The sequence below is a fragment of the Adiantum capillus-veneris genome, chromosome 26 (assembly GCF_014529385.1).
Source record: "Adiantum capillus-veneris isolate H3 chromosome 26, ASM1452938v2, whole genome shotgun sequence".
In the NCBI taxonomy this organism is placed as follows: domain Eukaryota; kingdom Viridiplantae; phylum Streptophyta; class Polypodiopsida; order Polypodiales; family Pteridaceae; genus Adiantum; species Adiantum capillus-veneris.
The window spans coordinates 47,901,463-47,928,338 of record NC_140956.1 but is presented as its reverse complement, the minus strand read 5'-3'; the positions used below and the strand labels follow the sequence as shown (position 1 = coordinate 47,928,338).

Here is a 26,876-nt window from a genome sequence, read left to right as displayed (position 1 = left end):
ACAGATTGTAAAAGGTTTGCCCAAATTCAAGGTGGATGGTATGCATAAAGTGTGTGCAGCATGCCAGTTTGGAAAACAGTCAAAGGGCTCATTTCCACATGAGCGCAATGTATGTAAAAGGCCACTTGAGGTGGTGCACACAGATGTTTGGGGTCCAACCGATACTGCAAGTATACATGGTTGCAGGTATTATGTCTCTTTCATTGATGACCATACAAGGAAAGTATGGGTCTACTTCATGCGTAACAAAAGTGAAGTGTTTGGTCACTTTCAAGACTTCAAAGTCATGATTGAGAAGGAGACAGATATGCAAATCAAGACATTGAGGTCAGATGGAGGGGGAGAGTACTTCTCCAATGATTTTTCAGATTTTCTGTGAATGCATGGTATACACAGGCAGTTTACATGCAGATATACTCCACAGCAGAATGGGGTCGTAGAAAGGAAAAACAGGCACATTGCAGAGGTTGCACGTGCATTGATGAATGAGAAGAACATGCCTCATCATTTCTGGGCTGAAGCTGTAAATACAGCTATGTACATTATGAACAGGACACCTACAGCTGCGGTGCATGATGTAACACCTGAGGAAAAGTTTACAGGTACAAAGCCTGATTTGGCACACTTGAAAGTGTTTGGCTGCATAGCTTACGTGCATGTACCAGATGAGTTGCGTAGGAAATTGGATCCTAAAGCAGAGAAATGTATTCTTGTGGAATATTCCCTTGAACAAAAGGGGTACAGGTGCTACAATCCTACTACACGAGAATTACGAGTGAGCAGAGATGTAGTCTTTGATGAGATGAGCAGCTGGTACAGTAATGCACATGGCACTCACTTGCAATAGCCCTCAATGGACATGTTGTAGCATACATACCCTGGTAAGTAGAGTCTCCTGCAGACATCTCGCTCCAAATCCCATAGCATAAACTTCATGGCACCTGTGTCTAGCACCCCTTGCCTCGTTCCCAACCTTGGGATATAAGCATATGCTCCTGCCACCTGTGATAGCAAAAAAACACTTGCAGTTTTGACTAGCGAGTGCTCCAACTCGGTGTACCTGGCGCCTGGCTCCTGGCTCCATCAAATATCCACTCAAGGTTCTTGCCACTTGCCTGCAAACTGCCATGCCTTGACTTCCTGCACTTCCATAGATAGACACAATTTGGCTGTACCATCATTACCCACCCCCTCGTTGAGCATTCATGCTCAACCACAGTATTATTTAGGTAACATAAGTATGTATAGAGAGCATGATATAACATATCTCTAGAGACTGCATAAGAAAAATGATAGTGGCTATATAGATAGGTTAGATATAGAGAGAAGAGCATCTGCTATTGCATCACCCGCCAGGTTAGATATAGATAGGTTAGATATAGAGAGAAGAGCATCTGCTATTGCATCACCCGCCAGGGTCAAACTGAAAGCTCAAGGCTCCCCCAAGCTTGACATAGAGTCCACCTGGATCAAATATAAAACATTGGCCGTGGCCATCCACCTGTAAAACATGCATATCCAAGCTTTCTGCTGCACTTGCAGGACAATAAACTCGCCACCCCTCCAACTCTTTATAGCTTGGAACTTCATCACCCTGCATCTATAACCCTTGCTGCCAACCATAAACATACTTCTGATCACTTGAAGCACCTATATCATAAACTGCTACCATGCCATCCGCTATAGAACCCTCCATATCATCATCTTCATCACATGAGCATTGAAACCTGCATAGTACACCTTGAAAAACAACTTGGAACAACATATCCATCAACAACCCAACACATAGCTTCAAAACCATGCCATTTGCTTGAGCCTGCTGCATAGACAAGCAAACCTGATCCCTTTGTAAACCTATATCCAAACCCTTTGTAAATGGCTCCACAATCATCTCTTTATCCTCAAGAGCATGACCTGCTAGAGCTTCAACCTGTTCAAATACCTCATCACCTGCAAGGTTGGTGTCACCTTCCTCTTTGCATGGAGCCTCACTCTCATAGGCTGTACCTGTATCAGTTTCCATAGAGTCATTTGACGGGGTCAACTTTCCACGGCTACACACAAACTCTGAAACCTCAAAGCACACCTCGACATGCTCACCAAGGTAAGGTTGCCCCACCCCCTGCATAGACAAATCAACTTGACCTACCATTGTTTCTGCTTCTAGCTCCTGCAAGTCATTCTCAAACACATGCTCTTCAATCAAACTGGATGCACAATCCAACCATACCTCTTCCTCCAATAGGGACTCACCATCACACAACATTTGATAGGGTTGCTCAACTGGCAAATTCACACAAGGTGAAACACTATACTTCTCTTCGACCTTCAAATGACTGGCAGGCAACTCGCATACATTGCTCTCCACTTCTTCCACATGAAAAACATCATCAGTCTCATACCTAGAAGACATGGACTCCGTCTCCCATGTAGCATTTGTATCCAAACTGTTGCTGGAGCTATGAGAACTGCCGGATTCCTCTTTTGATCTTGCCAATTCTTGGACCACTTCTACCTTCCCCATTGCTGGTTCTGGAACAACCACCTCTTCTTTAAGATCTTCTATCACCTCGTCCTCTTGAGGAAGGAAACTGGGTGGCACCCTGAATATGCCTCTCTACACCTTTTGAGCCCTTGTTGGCACTTCTTCTACCTCTTCTAGCCTGGCATCAGCTTCACGTGCTTTGATCAAATGCATATCAAGAAAAAAAAGAGCTTTTACTCTTGATGCTCATCAATCTGTCTGGGCTTAGGCCCATTGGCTGTCATCATTACCGACTGTAGCAATCCTGCCTCTATCTTCTTCTTCATCTTTCGACTCTTTGCTCTAGCGACTCTGGCAGCCTTGTCATAAGTGCTTGGATCTTCATACTCCACTCTCTCTTGAACATAGGGATGTAAGCATGATAGAAACCTTTCCAGCTTAAAGTAGCCCGCATTGGTTTCTTGGGTAGCAGTCGCAAAATCCTCCTAATAAGCTTCAAATTTAGCAACAAAAGCATCGAAATTTGCACTTATGTCCTACTGCAAGCCTTTGATATTTGCATCTGCTTCCGAAGCCGACATCACCTTTCTATACCTTTGTAGAAATTGCTCGCGAAATCCGATCCAGTTCTGCTTGTGCACATCTTCTAAGCCATCGAACCAAACTTTTGCTTTACCTCGCAGCACCAAAGGTAGAGTTTGGAGCTTTGCTTCATCATTAGAAATCTGTAATACTGCCAGCATAAACAACTCAAAATTGGCAATCCACTCGTCAGCATCTTCGTCTCCTTTGAACACCGGACCAAATTCCTGCTTCATCTTGATTCACAAACACTCGGTCAAGAAGCAATCAGTGGATCCTTAGTGGGAGCACCACAAGATGGAAAGAGGGAAATGGGAAAACCACCAGCACATAAACTCGATGCCTCTATTTAGCTCAGTGATCTCACAGTACCCCTATCCCCTAGCAAACACACATCCATATACACAATCTGCAAACAACTAATGCCCAAGCCCGATCCCGACCAACCCTGACTAGATAGATCCGGTTGCAAAGCATGCTATGATAACCTCCATATAACACTGTAAAGCACCATGTAACAAATAGGCAATTCAATAGAAATCGATACTAGGAAACTCCTACCCAATCTTTGACATACACCTGTTTGCCCTCAAGCTTGCAGACTTGTAAACACAAACATCCGTATAGAAAGCATTTATACAACCATCACCCTTGGAGGTATACATAGACACGATAACATTAGGCAAGAGAGCGAAAGACAAAACAATATGATCCGGAATGATCTCTCCTCACAAGCAACGAGCATGTGGGCATGTCAAGTTGATTCGATTTGCAAAACAGGTACAATCCCGCCTTGATGCAGCATCCAATGAGTCCTTCTCATGTAATCCTCAAGTCGGACTTGGTTTCAATATGCAGCCTTGCCTCCTCAAGCCATAACTGGCCACCCTCTCCTTTTCGGCTCTCGGCTCCCGTCCTCTCTTTCCCTGCCTCACCCCGTGGCTTTTCCTCCTCCTCGTCTTTGCTCGCTGCCCTGCAACACCTTCCTTCAGCGCTCCTTCACCCACAACTGCCTCATGCTTCCCCGCTTCAAGCCATAATTGCAGCCCGTCTTTTGGCAACTCTCACACCTATGGTCGGCCACCCCCTCCTTCTCGGCTCCCGTCCTGTACTGCAGCCACCCCGTGGCTCATCTCCTACGTGGCCCACTACGCCACCCCCTTCACTGGTGGCCCCTCAGGCCAGCCCTCCTCAACAGCACTCAGGACCTTCCAATTGACTCCTCGCCTTCCTCACGGCCCTTGGCGGCCCTCCTGCAGCCCCAAGTGGCGCCCTTCACCTCCTGTTCAACTGCCCGACCCTTTGCTTGAGAGTTAGCCCCCTCTCTTCGTGGCGACTCCTCCAAGCTACTACCTTTTCAGCCATGCCAACACCACACAGGCTCTCGGCCTTGCTCTGCAAGAGGGTCGCCCCCCTTTGGCCAATAGTGACCTCGCTATTGGTCGCCTTCCCTTCTGCAAGAGCTGACCCGACTCCCCCTCTTCATGCAACTGCCGTGCCCCTTTGGATCCCCGGCATCCCCTTCTGTCCTTCTCGTCCTCATGCACGCCCAAGTGCCGGCTTCTCCTCATGCAAATCATCCAGGTGGCTGCCCTTTCCCTGCATAGCGAGCTCGTCGACTGCAGCATGACAGCAACATGTTGTTTTTTTTTTTAATAGCTTTAACAAGCTTTTGGGCTTGGCCTCCCTGCACACGATCGGCAAGCTTTTTACTGCGTATCAAAAGGAACTCCAACTCGGCTCCCCTTCTCGCCTTTGCACCGTCCACCTCACGAGCAAATATGAAGCGACCACACCAAGACTGCTCCCCGATTTGACACCTCCTAAACAAGAACCTCTTCTCATGTTGAGGGCTCATGGTCACAAACCCAAGATTGACCCTTGATAATCATTGGACACAGAGTATGATGCTTTGCACATTTGGTTTCATGCACTTTAAAGTATGCTTCTCTTCAAGATCCATCGCCATTGGTCGGACAATGAAAAGAATCCCAGATATCGATGGCCCTTGGGTAAAAGAACCCCACTGAGAGCACTACGACCGTCATGAAACTTGAGCTGCACTCACTTGCAATAGCCCTCAATGGACATGTTGTAGCATACATACCCTGGCAAGTAGAGTCTCCTGCAGACATCTCGCTCCAAATCCCATAGCATAAACTTCATGGCACCTGCGTCCAGCACCCCTTGCCTCGTTCCCAACCTTGGGATATAAGCATATGCTCCTGCCACCTGTGATAGCAAAAAAACACTTGCAGTTTTGACTAGCGAGTGCTCCAACTCGGTGTACCTAGCTCCATCAAATATCTGCTCAAGGTCCTTGCCATTTGCCTGCAAACTGCCATGCCTCAACTTCCTGCACTTCCATAGATCGACACAGTTTGGCCGTACCAATATCTCAAACTCTATTTTGTACCAAGATCTGAGACTGATAGTACAGGTGATGCCAGGTAGTATGAGTCAGTTCGGAGTTATGGTTGTGTAGTACTTGATTTATGGAGCCTGTCAATCTTTTCAGATTGACAATCTAAGCTCCAGAGTGCTAGATATTACTAGTTGAAGTTTTGTCGGGGTCGATTCTGAGTCGGTTTGATCGCCTTGGAAAAAGTGCCTATGGGAAGTTTTTGAAGGTTGACAAGGTTTTCAGAGCTAGTGCTAAACATGAGGAGTGAGCAAGACGTGACTATGTGTTAATTGGAGTCCAGAGTCAGGGAGGTATTGGAGATTGAAGTTGGCAGGTGGTGGCAACTGCAGGGTGCCATATGATTTTTATTTTATTTTGAACGGCTCGGTTGACAGTCTCGAGAAAGCCTAAATGCGACGGGGTTAGTACGAATTAAATGCAAGAATCTGGTCTCTCGATGGTATTCAATAGCTTGCCAAGGGGTTCACTGAGGCAAAGGTGGCAAGTAGAGGAAGTAGGGGGGAAAAATCAGTTTCCTTGGAAAAAGTTTGGTGGGATTTGGAGTCCCTCAAGGAGTGAAGGGAGCAGGGCATGCCACGTGGCAGCTATAAAACCCATATGTGAAAGCCTTGCCAAGCATTGAGAGGAATTTATACTACAAGGAGACTAGCCCATTGAAATCTAAAAGCGTGGGGGGTTCCTGAAGCTCCATGGACATGGCGCATGTGTAAGGGTGTCTTGTTGAGCATTGCTGAAGCGATCGTTGGTGGCGCTAGTGCTGCGTGCGCTCTGTGTGGTGGCACAATAGGTGCCTGTGATCCCTAACGAGCGGCACCACTCTGTTGATGACAATGATGATGTGCTAATGCACTAAGCTATGGTGCTTGTGTGTCTAAAAAGGCACCCCAACATTTTTATTGAGGTGAGTCTCGCCAAGACAGTCACGGCGTAGTGACTGCTCCCTTGGACTCTAAGAGGTCCAACATGCGCATGAGGTAGAAGGGAAGTTCAAAGTTGTGGTCAAAATGTAGTGGAAGGTGGAAATGTAGCTAATGTGGTGAACATGCAACGGGTGCCATAAGTGGGGTACGTGTCAAATGTGTGGAAGAGGGGAGATTCTAAAAATATAAAAAAGGAAGGCTCAAAGGAGAAGCACGGGTGAAGGGAGAGAAAGAGAAGCTTGGGGGCCATATTTTTGCTCCTCCAGAGAGCGTCAAGCTGGGAGATACGGCTTTGGTGTTGACGCAAAGCCAGAGGGATGCATATTGATTATTTTTCCTCACCGAGGGTGTACCGGCTTGGAGCTATCATGTATATGGTATTTTTCACAAGCTAAACCATCATTGCTCCACAGTTTGTGTCAAATTTCCCCTTCCATGTTCTCTTGTTTTATTTGTGTGCATGTGTTTTCGGGTGTGTGTCGGTAGTTTTGTCCCCCCAATGATCTATTGTGCCCAAAGGGATTGAGCGAGGTTGTGTGTGCATTGAGGGTAGTGAATCGGGCTACACAGGGTGATTGATAGTGTTTGTGATATCACAACGTGTCCTGCTTGGTGTAGTTGGGTGCAAATGGTGGTTTGTATGTGACAGTATCGAGTTTTGAAGGTGAACTCTAGTGGTTAGGGGTGCAGTAACTACCCTGGGCTATAGAGTGGCGTGCTATTTGTGTGCGGGGAGTGTTCCACTTTCCCCCTATCCAGTGTCATAACGAACCATCTTCATTTGAAAAATGAGCTATTATGCAAGTTCCATTTCTGTCTCTCTTCCCTTTGCTCTAGCTCTCTCTTGCTCAATTTGGTGAGTTTCTCGGTGTGAGATCGCTTGTGTGTGTTGCATAAAACATGTATGATGGCCCCACAATAAATGTTTTCCACTTTTATTTCACTCCACACATTAGAATCAATGTTGCAATTAGTAGAAAGATCCATTTTCAACAACGTATGGTGTTCATGTTTGATGCTCAAAGAGTAGGAGAAATTCCCACATCACCAAACCCTATCATCTTGCTACTTATTGACTATCATAGATCGTTCAATGTGCATATTATTATTTTGTTGTATAATAGATTGTAATTTAGAAAACACTATTGTGTAAATCTTTTTAAGAAAAAAGGAAAAAAAGAAACATGTTGTCACTTTGAAATTGATTCAATGGAGGCCCAACGCCAAATGTCGGGATATCCTCTTTTTTTGGGAGAGCCTGGTGAGGATGCCAAGTTATTTTTAGAAAATTTGAAAATGGCTTGCCACATAGAAAGGGTGATAGGAGATGCGAAATGCCTAAAAATGTTTGAGGTAGTTTTGAGGAAAGGTGCTAGTAACTAGTTTTCCTCTCTACTTGAGGAAGTTAGAGGAAGCTATAGACAGGTTTTGCATCACTTCAAGAGATCCTTTTTCAAGCCCCAAAACACTCAAAAAATATGGCAAGACACTGTTTCCCACAAGCAAAGAGACCTAGATGACTACTACACCTACAAGCAGGAGTTTCTATGTCTTTGGGACATATGGGTAAGGAACACTGCTAGCCCCAAGGATAATGCATAATTTCAAAATAAGGAGAGATTTATATTGGGCTTTGTCATAATAACTAATATCTAATTCTCCTAAATGATTTTCTCATGCTAAACTAATCATTTAATATGGGGAAGTACAAGGGGAGAAAAAGCTAGAATATTGGTAAAGTTGGAAGACTGGCCACAGTAGGGATCCAAAGGGGGGGCCATCTACAAAAGAGCAATGTGCAACAATGGGCTTCAAAGACCCTAAGGTTCATCCCATTAAGACTTCCAAAATGCTAAGGTTCCAAAAATTCAAAGGTTATGTCCAATGGTCCACCCAACCCTAGGGAAAATTGGATGCTTTGAGTGTACACAAAAGTATTTGCAAGCTCCTACATAGGAGGGGGCGATCCCTTTTAGTAGGGGATGAGAGAGAAAACACACACACACACACACACACACACACACACACACACACACATGCAAGCCCCTTTACACAAATGGCATAATGGACACATGTCAGCTCCCAAGGCCAATTGCCCACAAGGTGCACTCAAATCCTAATGGATGGGCATAGAGGTGGACCAATGAGAATTAGGCTAGAGTAAATCTACTTTAATTCATTTAAAAACACTTGATAAAAGGACCAATAATAATTAATCTCTCTAGAAAACTATTGGACAGTCTCCCAAGGGGTCCAATGAGCATTCAACAGTCCAATGGCTTGCTTGCTTCCTATTGGCCAGAAGACAAAGGGGTCCAATGAGAGTTTGATTGATTTATTTAATTACCTATAGCTCTCACAAAATGGGAAAGGGGGACACTTCTCATAAGGCTATCACTTATGCTTCTCAATTATGATTGGCTAAGCTTTGGAGGGTCCAAGGAGGTGCTAGCAAGAGTATTTTGCAAGAGGGATTGACCAAGAGGAGAGGAGGCTGATCTTGGCAAGGAATTATCACACACACACTCACACAATCTCATGTGTGAAGCAAGAAGAGTCTCTCTCTCCATCTCAAGATTTAATGGAAAGCTCATCATCTACTCCAAGCTTGTGAGAAGGGAGGCCTACGTACACCAACAACCCTTGGCTTTGTGATGCAAATCCAACCAAGATCCAAGCTTCAATGCATGCTCATCTCCTCTACCATGCTAATTACTAAGCTATGCTAATCTTCTATGAGTGATTATGTGAGGAGATATACTTCTTTGTCATAAGACTACTCCTTCCTCTCAATCTACTCTTATACCCCGCTAGCTCTCACCATCTTCAAAGATGTGTGAGGTCTTGGTTCTGAGACCGTGAGGGAATTGATTTTGTGTTTTATAAGTGTTTGCTTAGTGCTTGAAGCTTCCATCTTCATTGCACTAGCTAGTTATTGAAGGAACACAAAGAATTGTATTGTAAAATGTCTCCCTTGATGGGGGAAACCTATAATACAAAGACTTTTTGAGGGGGGACTAACTCCATGGAAATCCAATCCTTAACTGTTGTCAATAGCTTAATTTCTCTCTATTTTGGATTATTGTTCATGCCTATCTAACTAGGTGTTATGCTTTTTGTTTCTCTCTCCATTGAAGCACTCTTGATATACTCATTAGGAATCTATGTTTATGTTATTTTCCGCTACAAACAAGTTACTAGGCCATTAAATGTTACATTGGTATCAGAGCACAAGGCTTCTCTTTTCTTGCTCAAGAAGGGAGGTCCTCAAGCTAGCTATAAATGGTTGCAATGTTGATAGCTTTGATTTTACTAATGATGAGTAGGCTACTAATGATGCCCCTATGCTTGCTAGCTACCTTGTTTCTAGGCTTCCATAAGCCATGGGCAATCCATCCCTCCAAAGTGAAGTGCAACGGCAGTTTTGTGCTCATGGGATTCTCCAAAAGCCCCATTATGACGAGAGAGTACCTAGGAAGCCTCCTTGTGAGACTTCCAAAAGAGGCCTCTCTCCGATTCGGGAAGAAGAAGAGGATCCATATGAAGGGTTCAAAAATTTGCTTCTTGATGATGCATCTCCTTCCCAAAGGAGAACTCAAGAGCCCCCACCAAAATAACAAGAAAGAAGTGAGTCTCCTGACGCCTCGATGGAGATGGCTCCAGGAAGACGTTGGGCAAAACATTCTCCATCACCTTCTAAATGGAGAAAGCCATCGCACACCTCTCCACACCATAATTCAAAGAGGGATGATAGAAAACAAGAGAAGACAAAGGCGAGAAAGAGGTCACCCTCTTCTCCATATTCTTCATCCTCTTCCTCTTATGAAGAAAGTGATGGTGCAGACAAGGAGGACCAAGGCTAGAAAAAGGTGATAAAGAGGTCACCCTCTTCTCCATCTTCCTCAAATTCTTTATCTTCTGAAGAAAGCAATGGTGCAACTTTTGAACCATCAAAAAGACGAGTCCATAGGAAATACTATGCCGTGGGGAAGAGATCGTCCAAGCTCTAGAAGTTCAAAGAGGGAGGAAAGAGCATCTCTTTCCTTACCTACAATGGCACCTTTGGTGCTACAGACAAAGTCTTGGCTTTCATCCAACAATTTGATGTGGCATTTGGAGATCAGGGCTTCATGGATTCCGCTAAGATACGCCATGTAGCTATGCATTTTCAAAAGTCCGCCAGACAATGGTGGTCTAGCCTACGGGCAAATAGTGAAGCTCCATGAACATGGAAAGCTTTAAGAGCTTCCATACCGAATGGCGAAGCTTGAAGATCTCTCCCTATGAATCCATTCACAAATATGTAGACTAGTTTTGGGACTTAAATCTCAAAGCCACTGTCTTCAAAAAGATGGATTTTGGAGAGTGAAAACAACAATTTTTTGCGGGCTTAATTGAAGAAATGACGGAGTATGTCAACTCCCAAAGGCCACGCACCATATTTGTGGTTATATACCATACCATGGTGGCTTCACAAATCAATTTCCAAACAAGGGCTAAGAGAAATCTTAAGCCCATGGAAAACAAGGATTCCAATGAGCCTAAGGGGAAGGACAATGTCCAAATGTCTCCTAAGGGCAATTCCAATAACAGCTAAGGAGAAGGGAGTTTACAAAGGCAAAAAAAAACTCTCTCCTAAAGAGCTTGAGTGTTATCGCAAGGATAACCGTTGTTTCAAATGTGGCGAGCAAGGGTATGCATATCGTACTTGCCCCCAAAAGAACACCCGCCATAAGCCTCCTAGAGCTACCTTGGTTGAAATCCAAGAAGAGGAAGCTCACCACAAAGGATCTCCTCTATGCCATGCTTGGGGAAAGGTAAGAGAATATAATTCTTTTATTCTCTTTGACCCTTGTTCTACTCACAATTTCATATCCACAGAGCTGGCCACCAAGCTAGGCATCCAAGCCTATGAGATGGGAGATGTCCTACCCGTAGATGGTCCTTTCAAGGGACAAGAAGCTTCAGTCACTCCCTTAATTGGGAAATTGAAGCTCCATGTCCAAAGCTATGTGGACAAAGAGGAATTCCTTATCTCTCCTCTCAAGCACGAGTTTGTAATCATAGGGGCACTATGGTTTGATCGCATGGCTGCCAATGTTAAATTCCTTGAAAGGAAAATCTACTTTAGGTTCAAAATAAAAGATATGTACATAGATGCCAAAGAGATGGGTAACACCATACCCATTGTACCTACGCAAGATTTCAATAAGTCAATAAAGAGCTCTATTTCCGTGTACATGATTTTTGTTAAAGATTCTCAAAATGAACCTAATGATTTAGCAAAAGAAGGTATAGACAATCACAAGGAATTAGAGTTATCCAATTTTCTCAAGGGATTTCAAGATGTCTTTATTGACAACATCCCTTGTGAACTACGTCCTAAATGAGGCAATGATGACCATGCAATTGAACTCCTTTCAGGAACTTCACCGCCTAATAAACCTCCTTATAGAGTTTCTCAAGCTCAATAAGAGGAGATTATGTGGCAAGTGCATGAGTTAGTTGAGAAGGGCATGGTTAGGCCTAGCTCATCTCCATTTTGCTCACCAGTGTTATTACTGCAAAAGAAAGACGGCACATATGGTATGTGTGTCGACTATAGAGCACAAAATAGGATCACTATCAAAAATAGGTTTCCCGTTCCAGGGTAGAAGACCTATTTGATAAGCTGCAAGGGTCGAGCTACTTCAGTAGGATTGACCTCAAATGTGGCTACCATCAAATAAGGATAGTTGATCAAGATATTGTAAAGACTGCATTTCGCACTACATTTGGTCTTTAAGAATACATTATCATGCATTTTGGCTTAACCAATGCACCAGCCACATTTAACCGCTTGATGGAGAAGCCTTTACTGGAGTGTTCTTTGATGATATTATCATCTACTCTAATTCACTAGACGAACACAAGCAACAAATCTAGGTAATATTTCAAGTCTTAAGAGAGAATAAACTTTATGTTAATCGAAAGAAAAGTGAGTTTTTCTTACGAGTGATTTAGTATTTAGGTCACATTATCTCTCAAGATGGCATCCAGATGGATCCATCAAAGCTAGAGGTAATAAAAGGATGGCCTAATCCAAGGAATCTTCATGAACTAAGAAGCTTTATAGGTATGTGTGCATACTATAGACGCTTTATAGAAAAGTTCTCACTAATAGCAGGACCATTACATGACCTAACAAAGAAAAACGTTAGGTATACATGGTCTACCAAGGAGAACAATGCTTTCAAAAAGCTTAAATAAAAGCTTATCTCTCAACCTGTGCTTACAATGCCGGATCTCTCAAAGCCATTTGAGGTCCAATGTGACGCTTGTGGTGATTGCCTTGGAGCTGTTTTGCTCCAAGAAGGGCTCCCCGTAGCCTACAAAAGTTGAAGGCTTGACCCTGTTGAGCAATCTCTTGGCATATATGAAAAGGAACTCCTTGCAGTTCAACATGCGTTAGACTCATGGAAGCACTATTTATTGGGAACTCTTTTCATCCTGTGGGCGGATCACCAAAGCCTTAAGTACTTCATGACATAGACCAAGCTTTCCAACAAACAAATGAGGTGGGCAAATTTCCTTTCCCAATTTCATTTTCATATTGCACACATTGTTGGCAAGCATAATCAGGTAGCCGATGCACTCTCAAGACGGCAGAGAGTTAATGCAGTTTCCATAGCAAATCACAATGATCTATCTTCTATGATAGGTGAGTATCCTATTGATTTCGATTTTAGAGATGTGATTTCAGCCCTTGCACTAGGGAAGAAAAAGGAAACATTTACTTTACAAGATGGTTATCTTCTCTATGACAATAGACTATGCGTTACTAACTCACTACGTGAGAAACTAATGTATGAATCTCATGCTCCTCCTTATGTGGGGCATAGAGGGATTCAATCTACCCTAAAAGGGATTGGAACATATTTCTATTGGCCTACCATGAAAGCAAACATACAAGAGTATGATTCTAAATGTGTAATATGCGAAAAGACAAAGTTTGATAGAGGGAAGCAACCTGGATTGCTTCAACCTTTGCTAATCCTAATTCACCATGGGAGAGCATATCCATGGATTTTATCTTTGGATTGCCTAAGTCTATCCATGGGAATACAGGAATATGGACGATAGTAGACTGGTTCAGTAAACAAGCTCATTTTATACCTGTCAAAAAGACTATCAAAGCCCATCAAATGGCAACCCTCTTCATATCACAAATCTTCAAGTACCATGGCTTGCCAATGTCCATAGTGTTGGATAGAGATCCTAGAATGCACAGTAATTTCTGGAAGGGTCTCTTTGAGAATTTAGGGACAAGGCTAAACTTCTCTTTGGCCTATCACCCGTAAACGGATAGCCAAAGTGAAATAGCTAACCTAACAATTCTTGATCTACTAAAAGCCTATGTAACGGAAGTAGATCAAAGGTCCCAATGGGAGAAGTACTTACCCTTAGTGGAGTATGCTTACAATAACACTGTACATACTTCCACGGGAAAATCACCTTTCAAGGTAATTGATGGAAGATCAAAAAGTCCCCTGCTACTTAAGGTACACGGGAAGATTTTTGTTGCTGCAGATGAGTATACCCAAGACCTACAAGAATATTTCCAAAAGATTAAGGATGCTATCACTATCTCACAACAAAGGAAAAAGGCTGCCGCTAATAAGTATAGAAGAGCCAAGCCTTTAAAGAAAATGATTGGGTCCTACTTAAGTTTCCCAAGGTTTGATTAAGGCACACAACAGGCAAGAATCCTATGGGACACCAAAAGTACTATGCTAAGTTAGCAAAAAGGTACTATGGCCGCTTCCAGATTCTTAGACCAATCATTGAGATGGCCTACCAACTCAAGTTCTCAGCCATTGGCTCATACACAATGCTTTCCATGTGAGCCTACTAAAGCCTTACAAAGGAGAGCCACCTCAAGAACCAACTATTGAAGACCTACCGGAGATTGAGGACCAAGAAGAGGTGCTGCAGCCCGAGTCCATTCTCCGACATGAAGACAAGGTATTAATAGTTGGTAAGACTATTCGACCTAATTAAGTTTAAGAATTATTCTTTTAAAGATGCTAGATGGATGCAAGGCATACAATTAAAGGATATCATAAACCTTGTCAATGCTTACAATGCTTCCCTAGAGTAAGCAAATGTACAAATGTTTAAAATGAACAAAGTTTTTGTCTTATAAGACTCTCTTTTTCTTTATTGTGCACAGATGTTAAGTAGTATGCATGCTTAGAATAAAGTTTGTGAAGACTACGTCTTCCAAACACCAAGTAGAGCTTGTCACTCTACTATGGAAGATTGATAGGACTAATGTGCAGACATGCTTGCGGCATCTTCGGCTCTCAAGCGCCAAATGGATTAGTCATCCATTTTGGAATGATGTCGTAGGGTAAGATAGGTATCCTCTACCCGCTAGAAAAAGGACTAATGAATAGGCTTTCTCTTCTCTACGCCATAGTGGAGGAGGACGACTATGATTTCAAGAGAGAGGTAATGTCATAAAAACTAATATGTAATTCTCCTAAATGATTTTCTCATGTTAAACTGATCATTTAATATCGGGAAGTCCCAGGGGAGAAAAAGCTAGAATATTGGTTAAGTTGGTAGACCGCGGCCACAGTAGGGATCCAAAGGAGGAAAAATAGGGATCCAAAGGGGGGGGCATCTGTAAAAGAGCAATGTGCAACAATCGGCTTCAAAGACCCTAAGGTTCAGCCCATTAAAACTTCCAAAATACTAAGGTTCTAAAATTAAAAGGTTATGTCCAATGGTCCAACCCTAGGGAAAACTGGATGCTTTGAGTGTAAACAAAAGTCTTTGCAAGCTCCTACATAGGAGGGGGCAAGCCCTTTTAGTAGGGGATGAGAGAGAAAACACACACACATACACACACACTCATGCAAGTCCCTTTACACAAAGGGCATAATGGACACATGTCAGCTCCCTAGGCCAATTGCCCACAAGGTGAACTCAAATCCTATTGGATGGCCATAGAGTTAAACCAATGAAAATTAGGCTAGAGTAAATCTAGTTTAATTTATTTAAAAAAACTTGATAAAAGTACCAATAATAATTAAGCTCTCTAGAAGACTATTGGACAGTCTCCAGGGCTCCAATGAGCATTCAACAGCCCAATGGCTTGCATGCTTCCTATTGGCTAAAAGACAAAGGGGCCCAATGAGAGTTTATTTGATTTATTTAATGACCTAAATCTCTCACAAAAGGGGAAAGGGGGATACTTGTCACAAGGCTATCACTTATGCTTCTCAATTATGATTGGCTAAGCTTTGGAGGGTCCAATAAGGTGCCAGCAAGAGTATTTTGCAAGAGGGCCGACCGAGAGAGAGAGAGAGAGAGAGAGAGAGAGAGAGAGAGAGAGAGAGAGAGAGAGAGAGAGAGAGGAGGCTGATTTTGTCAAGGCATTATCACACACACACTCACACAATCTCATGTGTGAAGCAAGAAGACTCTCTCTCTCCTTCTCAAGCTTTATGGAAAGCTCATCATCTACTCCAAGCTTGTGAGAAGGGAGGCCTACACCAACAACTCTTGGCTTTGTGATGAAAATCCAACCAAGAACCAAGCTTCAATTCATGCTCATCTCCTCTACCATGCTAATTACTAAGCCATGCTAATCTTTTATGAGTGATAATGTGAGGAGATATACTTCTTTCTCGTAAGACTACTCCTTCTTCCTCTCAATCTACTCTGATACCCCGCTAGATCTCACCATCTTCCAAGGTGTGTGAGGCCTTGGGTCTGAGACCGTGAGGGAATTGATGTTGTGTCTTATAAGTGTTTTCTTAGTGCTTGAAGCGTCCATCTTCATTGCACTAGCTAGTTATTGAAGGAACACAAAGAATTGTATTCTAAAATGTCTCCCTTGATGGGGGGAAACCTATAATACAAAGCCTTTTGGAGGGGGGACCGGATCCATGTAAATCACGTCCTCAACTGTTGTCAATAGCTTAATTTCTCTCTCCTTTGAAGTATTGCTCATGCCTATCTAACTAGGTGCTATGCTTTTTATTGCTCTCTCCATCCAAGCACTCTTGCTATGCTCATTAGGAATCTATTCTAATGAAATGCTCACTATGTTTATGCTATTTTCCGCTACACACAATTTACTAGGCCATTAAATGTTACATGCTTAATTTCCACACTCAAGGTAAAAGTTGAGGCGCCTTTATCTGCCACCTTTGATGTCGCTAAAACTAGGGCTGCACGTGGTAGAGGTGAAAAATTCAAATGAGGTTGACATGGAAGTAAATGGTATTAAGCATGGCAGTGGAAAAGGTAAGGAGAAAGAAGGAGTCACATCACAAACTGACCATGGATGAGGCAAGAAGGTGAAGGATACCAAGGAATCCAAGAGGACTCGATGTAGTATCAACCTCCAAGACTTACCTTTTGGACATGGTATGGCTCCATAAAACCTATTGGAAGACATGAGAGGCAAGGGTCCTGATATCTCTTGGCCTCAATTTCTTGCATTGTGTCCACAAGTTAGGAGGGAGTTACAAAGGTGGTTAGCACTAGGAAAAAGGTAAAAGAGAATGTGCATGTTTTGCACAAGCTGAAATGAATGAAGATATTACACCTATCTTGGATTGTTTTATCAAAGGAAAATTGATTAAGAAAGGTCTAGTGGATTGGGGTGCACACATATGCATCATGACAAAAGGACTCATGCATGGATCAGGAATGCACATCCATGAGACACCTGAAATCAAAGTCAAGATGGCAAACAATAGCAAAGATAGGTGCTTAGGAATTTGGTAAAAAGAAATTTGTGGAGGCCTTTGGCATTAAGAAGGATGTTGATTTCTATGTTATGTCTACCAAAGGAAATGGTTATCCATTTATCTTAGGAAGAGCATGGCTAATGAAAATGTGAGCTTTGCAAGATTGGAAAGTGGAAAGATGATTTGCAGGAATGACATTCATGAGAAGGATGTCTTTGACATGAGGGAGCAATGTCAAGAGGAGCTCCTTGAAGAATCATCTTAGAGTGAGATGGAGGAAGACTGGACCGATAGCACTTCAAAAGAAGAAATTAGTGGCATTATTATTGAAGAGGAGTCCTTCATCAAATTCATGGGGGTAATATTTAAGTCAAGCAACCAAGGGACCTCTGGCCTATGCTTGAAAGAGGTAGGTCCTCAAAAGAACCAAGATGTGAAAGATGAAGGGATGTTGTCAACAACGCTTACAAAGGAAGAAAGAGATGTGTGCTAAGGAAGTTTCCTAGGTTTTTGCTAAAGATTACAGAAATGTAACGTGGAGTAGATGTTGTTCAACAGAACATCGAGTTAAATCGTGAGGCCACACCTAGGGAACAAAAGCTACAACGGCTAGGAGTCATCAAGGAGCACTCTCTACTCAAGGAGGTAAGAAAGATTCTAGAACCAGGTTTCATTTACTCTAGTGGTGAATTTAGAGTGGGTCTCCCTAGTTGTGGTCACTCCTAAAAAGAATGGAAAGTGGAGAGTGTGTGTTGACTATAGACCAATCAATGAGGCAACCAAACAAGATCACTTCCCCCTTCCATTTTAGGATGAGATACTAAATGAGGTAACTGGCCATGAGAAGTACACTGTGTGTAATGGCTACTAAAATTACTTTCAAATAGGGGTGTTTCAAGCATTCTTTGGAAAGTCCATTATGGTTTTATTGATGATTTTTTTATTTATAGCTCAAAATCATTGCACTTACAAAAGATAGAAGAAGGTTTGGAAAAATTTTAGGACATGGGAGGTGAGCTCAATCTCAACAAATGTCACCTAGGTGAGGATAAAATGATCTTGCTTGATCACAAGGTTTCCCGTAAAGGCATTGAGGTGGATCCTTCAAAGGAAATGAGGACCACCGTACGATATCCCTGGTCCTTTAAGTTCCCACATTGGTTGTTGAACTATTATCTTTTGATCTTGTAATGTGTATCACTTATAGTGAGAGGATATGTTGAATTGATCAGTTTTTGAGCCCTCTTCACTCTCCATCTTAATTGTCTAAGCCTCTTTCAAAGTTTATTTCAGTTTTTTATATTCTCTCTTACGCTCAGTTTGTGTCATCATAGATGACGTCTTAGTTGTGCCTTTGGTTTTTGACTTGCTTGGTCTTTAACACTAGGTTGGTAATGGGACACTTTTATGTCCTGTTAAGTGACCATTTTCCTTGAATTATTTCAAGAGTTTCAAAATGGATTTGAGGTGCTATCTATCTAGAAAGTTGTCTCATGAGTTGAAAAAAACTCGACATTTTTTTGGAATATCAATTCCATCTTTAACCTTGTCCTTGCACAACATTTCACAACCTCAACTGTGTGAAAAAACGGGTCCTATTTTTGGCTTTTTTCAACTTTTTGCAGCTATACCACTCTAGAATTCATGTTTGTGAGGTCTATAATTCTAGAGAGCTATCTTTAGTAGTCCTCAACATGTCCTGATGCTTCTAGGGAGAAATAAATATTAAAGTTGTAAGTTATGACCAAATTACAAAGATTGTCAAATCCTGTTTTTTAGCCAGTTTTAGCTCTTCTATGATTTTTTTGGTGGATTTCATGATATCCAAATGCATTTTTGATTTTCTATGTCGCATATTGTAACATAAAGCTAATATTCCTTAAGTTTTGGGGCACCTAATACCCTATTTTGCATAGTACACAACGATGGTTGATTTTTTCAATTATAGAAGAAAACGAAACATTCTAGTATATCAAGTATAGCTTTTTCAATATTGTTAGTTTCTTGTGACAACTACATGCATTTTGTATTTAGTAACCATATCTAGTCATAAGGATCAAATTTGGCTAGATATTGAATAGTTTCTATGGGATTCTACAACTCATAATGTTGAACCCAGTTTTTTCATGTTTGCTGTATTTAGCACTTCATCTTTGTCCCCAAGATTCCCCTTGGTAAGAGATGTACTATTCTTTTGACATGCTCCATGGATCCTTATGAACATAAAGGACAATAGGGAACTAAGAAAACATGCATATACTATTTGTATTGAGCGTGGCTATAGAAACTTTCATGATAGGTGTGCAGAATGGTAAAAATTCAACTTTTTGTACCTATTTATTTTGGCAAAACAAAAAATAGTGAGTGAGAAGCAATCATATGTTCTGATCACCAACCCATTGAAGTTAACTAGGGAATTTATCTCAAGTCCTACAAAAATCCCTAATCTTGTTTTTATGCAACAAAACGTAAAAAATGATTGTTTTGATGAAAATGCATTGGTCCATCAACTTTGGAGGCTTGGTGTGACCAAAAGATGAGAAATTTTACAATTTTCTTATTTTTTCCATGTGTAGTACGCCTTGAACTATAACCTCATGAAATGATTTTACAAAATGAGTGGATCTACTATGGTTTTGGAGGTTTTTTTCAAAACCCTGAAAGGACACTTTTATGTCCTGTTAGGTTACCAACCTAGTGTTAAGGATTTTTCGTCTTTGTTGAAGGAGGTATCGTAAATTTCCTTGTGATCTTGTACGCAATTTGTTGCCTTGATGAGCATCAAATACTATGTTTTATTCCTCAAAAGAGGCATATGTCTTCGGATCATTTGCTTTTGCTTCTTTACTTGTTTTGCACGATACCTTTCTTGTCTTTTGGGAATCTAATTAGGAAAATTGTAGAATATCATCTCTTTTTATTTTGGTTTTGTTTCATTTTCAAAGCTACTTGTTAGCTCATCATTTGAATCTATCCCTAAACATTCATTTTCTTGTGCATCTTGGAATTCTTTTGGATTTTTGTCACTTAAATCCTTAATGGAAATCTTATCAACTATATGTTTACACTCAACAGTTTTTTCTGTATCTAGCCTCCTGATCTCTAAACCTGATTCCAGGATAACACTCAAGGGTGTTATATCATAGCCCTATTCATCACAAAATTTTATTGGGATTACCCCATTTACACAAATATCTATAGTAGCAAGTATTTGATTCTAGCCAAAAGGCTCAAACAATTATGCAAGAAATGGTTTTGTGATATAATCCTTATCCTCTATTGGTTTCTCTAAGATATAATCTTCTCTCGCCAAGCTATCACACTCAGAAGCTCTACACATCCAAAGATGGCCTTTTGTCTGTAGCCAGGCGGGTATCTCTTGCTCATTGACTGTTGCTGAGTCAAATCCTTCCATAGAAGTTCGACTAATATCTCTATAGATATCACAATTGGAAGCTCCACACATCCAAAGATGGGCTTTTGTATGTAGCCAGGCGGGTATCTCTTGTTCATCAACCGTTGTTGAGTCAAATTCTTCCATAGAAGTCTGACTAATATTTCTATATCTATGATATTTTACATTGATCCTTGTTGCAATCTCTTTGTGCATCAAGAAGATGTGGTTGTAACCCCAATCCTGTACCAATTTAAGTTGACACATAAATGGTTTCCCTAAAATAGTAACAAAGTTGTTGCCCTAGCCAAAATCTACTATTGCAAAGGTATATTCATACTCTATCCTACAAGAGGTTGCTACATCTTTTTCTTAACATATCTATAGGTCTCTCAACACAACCATTTTCAAGTTGTAAATTCATTCTTGTTTTCCTAAAAGCCCATATTTCCCAATTCTTCCATAACTCTTTGGTGGTAATGGCCACTTGGGCCCCACTATCAAGTATAGTAGTTGTTTTTATCCCTTTATGTTCACTAGCAAGGTGATATTTTTTCTCTCCTTCACAATAGTCACCCACCTTGTTTATAGATACTTGTTTTGCCTTAGGGGATGTCTAGAAAGAAATTTTCAATCCCATTGGTGCATCCAAAGTGTGTCGATCCTAGCAGAAGGCACCAACAGTGGTGTGTGTGCTAATAGGTGCATGGCAAAGGGATAGAGTAAATAGGAAGAGCGTGGGCAGGTAGAGGAGAGTTTCTCTCTACTTTGGTAGAGTGTGATGCAGTGTTAGAGGAGGTGCTTGGAGAGAAAGCCATTGAAGATGAAAAACCAGTGGTGTTGATTGACTTTGGAGAGTAGATGATTGAAGGAAAAGGGCTTGATGATGCTTGTATCAAGTGTATTACCGATGAAGAGGAGATCATGTTGCCAGCGATGATGGAGATTCCAAGGAAACAAACATATTCAGTGGTGGATCACGGAGAATCCCGGCCATACAACTTCTTTGGTTTTGTTGAAGGTATGTGAGTTCTGGTTGATGAATATGATGGTAGATGTGGATGTATGGTGGATGGCTCAATAGGTACAAGCCAAATCATGTGACACCGACAACAAAAAGAACAAAGGCGCCGAAGGCATTCCTCGACCGACCTTGAAGTGACGAACACACTACACCGACGCACCGACAAAGCTGCCATTCACCAGCACCACGCGACCACGACGCCCTCTTCAGTAAACCGTAGGTTATTATCGTCATTTTTCAGTTTTTACCCAAGCCTTGTAAAAAGACCCCAACTTGTAAATTTTCATCTCTCTTGGTGATGGTCACAAAGGCTCACCTAGAGGTTTTCATTTTAACAACTCCCAAGACAAAGCAAGGGTCAACCACCCCGGATGCACCACCTTGATTTGTCTCCCCGATTAGCTTACCCTAATCAAGCCAGATTACCCTAATCTAAAGCAGCCAACAATTATAAAAGGGCACTGAGAGGTCACTATCGGGGGGGGGGGGCGCTCATGAGAGGTAAGCACTTGGTAGAGTTTTAGTGGGAGGAATTGGCAATGTTCGCGTCACAAGAGGGGGGATTTACTGCAATGGATTGTTTTGGAAATTGCCAAGACCATTAGGAAACTAGTACATTGCATCCATTATCATTGTGTATGCTCTATTGTCCTACTTATGACTTATCTCAATGTAAAGAGCTTGGTTTCAAGGCCCACCACTTGTCTAAGACAATTTCAAAGTGAGTAACTAAAATTTTTATTTGAGGTCCACCATTTGACCAAGCTAGGACCCATTGAGAAATACAACCCACTTTTCTATGACATTCTAGCAAGGTCCACCGCTAATCTAGGACTTCCTCATTTGAGCAGGGATTTCATTAACGCAATCATAATCGGGTGATTATGTAAATAATTGTAGTATTTTCATAAAAGAATCACGTGATCACGTTAATTGTTAACGTGACTTTGATTTTGTCCTGAAAAAACCTATAGAGCCGATTAGCCCTTCGGGCTTTTTTAATTTCCCTGCGGGGCCCGCCGGGCTCTTTCATTTTCCCGGCGGGCCCGCCGGGTATGTGCAGTAGCCCGATGGGCCCGTCGGGAAATTGAAAAAGCCCGGCGGGCGTAATTATATATAGTAAATAGTGTGCTAACCCTGGTCTTTTAGCTAGGCAAATCCTGGGGGAGTGTATCCGAGTGCCAGGTATTGTCATCTCCTTATGAATTGACCTAAGGTTACAGAGTCACAGGTCCTTTTTTTGGGCCGAACGTGATTCTTAATTCAGTAACCACTTCTAAAAAAATTTAATTCGTTTACCGACATAAAGGTAAGAAACCAAAACAGCTGAAAACTTGGGGAATCATGCTCATTGCGAAGAAGCCATTGGTCCAAATGAGGTCTATAATTTGTTTTAGAAGATGAGCATATGTAAATGACGGGTCGATAGTCAAGGGTTGGATGTCCTCTACTAGTATATCGGGCATATAAAGATCCTTGAAGTCTTACATTTAAGTTGATTTACAATGTAAGAGCTATAATCCTTGATTGGGTTAAAATAGCTTTTATATACTGAATTGGTTGCGTGGGTGGGCTACAATCCTTCACTGGGTACAAGTAGCCCCAATTGGGTGATTATATAAAAGATTTATTTGTGTTAGTTCATGCATTGATTTATACAGAGAGTGCATTATTTATTACGATAGATTATTAGTGCATGAAATGACCAATCATATGTTTTATTGTTTTCGTTTGTTTTTTTGTAGCAAATGAAATTAGATGTGTCTTATTGTTTGTAAATCAAAGTGGACATATAAATAATCATTATAATAATAATTGCATAGAGAGATTCATAGCATTGTTATGGTTATTATGCCATGTATAGACTACATTGCAATGTGTATGGTTGCTCACAATATAGGTGATCGATATCTGGATTGACTAGCGTGCATTGAAAATCTCACATTGTGCATCATGGTTACTTTCATATTGAATGATTTTTAAATTATAATATATATTGAAAATAAAAAATTTGTTTTCAGAACTGAACATCTTGTCTTTTCTCTTCAGGTTTAATTTAAAAGCAATGGAGCAAAATGTGGGCACAAGTGGTACGAAGAAATTAAAGAATAAAAAAGCTACTGGCAAAGAGTGGGATTTTGCTCACAACATATGCGGCCGATATATAGAGTGGCAATGTAAATTTTGTCACACAACAGAATATGGTGGTGCACCACGTATTAGGGATCATTTTCTGGGTAGCGCTAAAAACAATTGTAGAAAATCTAAACATTCTCAGACACCTGCAGTTGCAAAGCGTTTGAGAGAAGAGCTCGCCAAAAAGGGTGGCAAGAGACAACAGATATATAGCTCTGTGCCTTTGAATCAAGAGTTCCCAGAGCCAAATATTAACTCTGCAGATCCTGTAGTGACGCCAACTAACCTTAGAGAACAACCTGCACAAGGAGAGGAAATTCCAGGCAGTGTTCCTTTTAAACGTCACAATGAAGGTGGACTTTGTCAAATGTGTCAAAAATAATTACATCAAAGCTTTCGAGTACAGTCTCTAGAAGAAGCACAAACAGCACTCGCCAAAGCAATATTCTTTACTGAAAGTGCTTTGGTCATGGTAGACAACAATCATTGGAAGGCTGCTTGGAAGAAAATCGGTGAGTTTGGTCCACGATTTTCAGCTCCTTCTTGTCACACGATAAGAAATGTTTTCTTGAACAAATACATCGAAGTCAAAGAGCGTGTTGTAAAAATAATACTTGGGAATATTTCGCTTTCAAGATGTACGATTGTGAGTGATGGCTAGTCAAATGTTCAGAGAAGACCGTTGATCAATGTAATGCTAGTTTGTCCAAGGGGAGAAATGTTTATAAAGACGATTGATAGGTCTGGTGCAATTAAAAGTGGAAAATACATTTTTGAGGTCTTGATTGATGTAATTAAAGAAATTAGTGCTGAACATGTCGTTCAAGTTGTGATGGACAACGCAAAGAATTATAAAAACGCCAGTAAATTAATAAAGAAGTACTGTCCACACAATTTTGCCAATGGTTGTAATACGCACAGCTTGAACTCGGTGCTAAAAGATTGGTACACTAGCGAAGAAACCACATGGTTCGCCAAGATAATTGATACAGCACGTCAGGTTGTGAAATTTATCTTGAAACAACAGAAAGTGCTCGATTTTTATAGGATGCGCATGTCAGTGATGTTGAAACTTCCTGCTGAAACTTGGTTCTGCACACACTTTTATACCTTGGAATCACTTCTCCGTAATAAATGTGTTGTGATTGACACATTCAATTGCGCGGCCTTTGATGAATGGCAGCTTGAGCAGAAAGAAATAGTGAAAGATAAAATTACATGTCTACGTGGAAATGTAAACAAGGTTGCTTGGTGGAGGAGTGTAATAGATGCATACCATGTAATGATGCCCGTTATGTTCGCGATCCGCAATCTTGATCAAAGGACGCCAAACTTGGGCAAAGTGTGGATGACATGGTGGTCAGTCCAACAGAGTCTTGAAAATCTTGAAGAGCTGAAAGAGTCTGTAGTAGAGAAGGAGTGGCGATTACCATTCTCTGGCAAACAACGGAAAATTTTGGCTAAGTATTTTCATGCAAGGTGGAAGAGCGCTCATAGTCCACTCCATAGCGTGGCTTACATGCTCGATCCAGAGTATTGGAATTTAGATCTGATGTCCAATACAGAGGTGGTAGGCGATTTCTATCATGTGGTCAACACGTTCTACTCCAACGTTTAGGACCGAATTGATTGCATCAAAGAAATGAGTGCATTTAGATTAAAAGAAGGTCCTTTTGTGAATGATTTTGTACAGGTAATGGCAAAGGAGCAACCTGCATGGAAGTGGTGGATGATGAATGGTGGAGAGTATTACTCTACCGTACGTCCTCTTGCAATGAAAGTACTTGCACAATGTGCAGCAAATTCAAGTTCAGAGAGAAACTGGAGTATACACAAGTATGTTCAGAGCACTATTTGCAACATACTATTAGCAGACAGAGCAGAGAAATTAGTGTATATGTATTGCAACAAAAAGATACTGAATCACATCGAAAGTGCTGGCTACGAGGAGAAAATGCCAACTTAGTTGTATGATTGTCAAAACGAAAATGAAGAAGATTTAAATGTTGGTGTATCTCAATGCACTGTAGACGAAATAGAAGAGAATTTGATAATAGATGTGGAGGTTGAATTTGCAAGGAGAACAACAACACTCAAACTTAGAACGCGATAACAACTCAACTGATTCAATACAGCTTGAGAGTAGAATGAGTAAATGTTAAAAACCATTGTAAAAGGCCTTGTATTCAAATGTATTTTGAGTAATTACAATGCTTCATATTCTTGATAGTACATAGTTTGTTGCGATACTACATAGTTTGTCGATGTCAATTGTGTTGCCCTGAAGCAGCATCTTGCTCATCAAACAGATTTCTAATTGTGCTAGGGGTATCTGGACGTGCTTGCTTGAATTTATATTCGTTTGCCATGCCAAACATAATATATATTCCTTGGAGAATATCTTGTGAACATATTGCACATCAACTATTGTTTTGCATCAAACGAATAAGACAAACTAAATGATAATAGTGACCACATGTCAATGTATAGTACCCACTCCATCCATCAAAATTCTTATAGCAAACTGGACATTGGGAAGATGAGGATGCATCTGAAGTAGACGAGGGGACCAACCCCAGATGTAAGACAAGATGGCTAATGTGTGTCCCTTGTACAGATGTTGGATTCACTCGCTGTGTTAGGGTTTGAACGTCCTAACTTAAGCGGTGAATGATTTTCTCCATCCGGAATTGTGAGGGTTGCGGTGTCTGGGTGGCTATAGAAAGACGTGTTATTTCTGCATCTTTCTCTACCAACTGTGTCGTGTAAATATCCTTCTCTCTCTTTAACTGTAGGTCGACGCCTTCCACTATCAATGCCAACTCATCTTGGGTGAAAGTGACACAACTCTCCCTTAAATCATGAGTGGCAATAGTTGTTTCCTTTGACGAGAAGTCTACTGGTCGTTGTTGCACAAAGTGAACATATAACATTTTGGCAAAATATAGCGCACAATCTGCATTGTGCAGGGGATGGCCATAAACCTCCAAATAGATCCTCTCAGCGTTATCTTTGATATCATCATGGTTGCACTTTGAAACCTTCCACCTTCCTTTCTTGATCTCTGCATCCTCACATGGCCATATTGTCTTGATCATGTCCTTTGTCACTTCTTTATTGATCTCTTTCCACTACATGTGGTTTGGATTTACCCACTTTGAG

At 41.4% G+C, this 26,876-nt stretch overlaps 2 protein-coding genes across 2 annotated transcripts; one reads left to right on the top strand and one right to left on the bottom strand.

Moving 5' to 3' along the window:
* Positions 1–623: 623 nt before the first annotated feature.
* On the bottom strand, positions 624–2,530 carry LOC147423387 (uncharacterized). The gene has a single exon (XM_086501360.1). The coding sequence runs from the start codon at positions 2,522–2,524 to the stop codon at positions 1,601–1,603; it is 924 nt and encodes a 307-aa protein (XP_086357486.1). The 5' UTR covers positions 2,525–2,530; the 3' UTR covers positions 624–1,600.
* Positions 2,531–2,598: 68 nt separating this feature from the next.
* Positions 2,599–4,818, top strand: LOC147423386 (uncharacterized). Its single transcript, XM_086501361.1, has one exon. It carries the CDS (start codon positions 3,864–3,866, stop codon positions 4,284–4,286), a length of 423 nt encoding a protein of 140 aa, XP_086357487.1. The 5' UTR covers positions 2,599–3,863; the 3' UTR covers positions 4,287–4,818.
* Positions 4,819–26,876: the final 22,058 nt, after the last annotated feature.

Excerpts from the sequence above, each read along its gene's own strand:
- LOC147423387 (XM_086501360.1), bottom strand. The coding sequence starts at position 2,524 with ATGGGGAAGGTAGAAGTGGTCCAAGAATTGGCAAGATCAAAAGAGGAA.
- LOC147423386 (XM_086501361.1), top strand. The coding sequence starts at position 3,864 with ATGCAGCATCCAATGAGTCCTTCTCATGTAATCCTCAAGTCGGACTTG.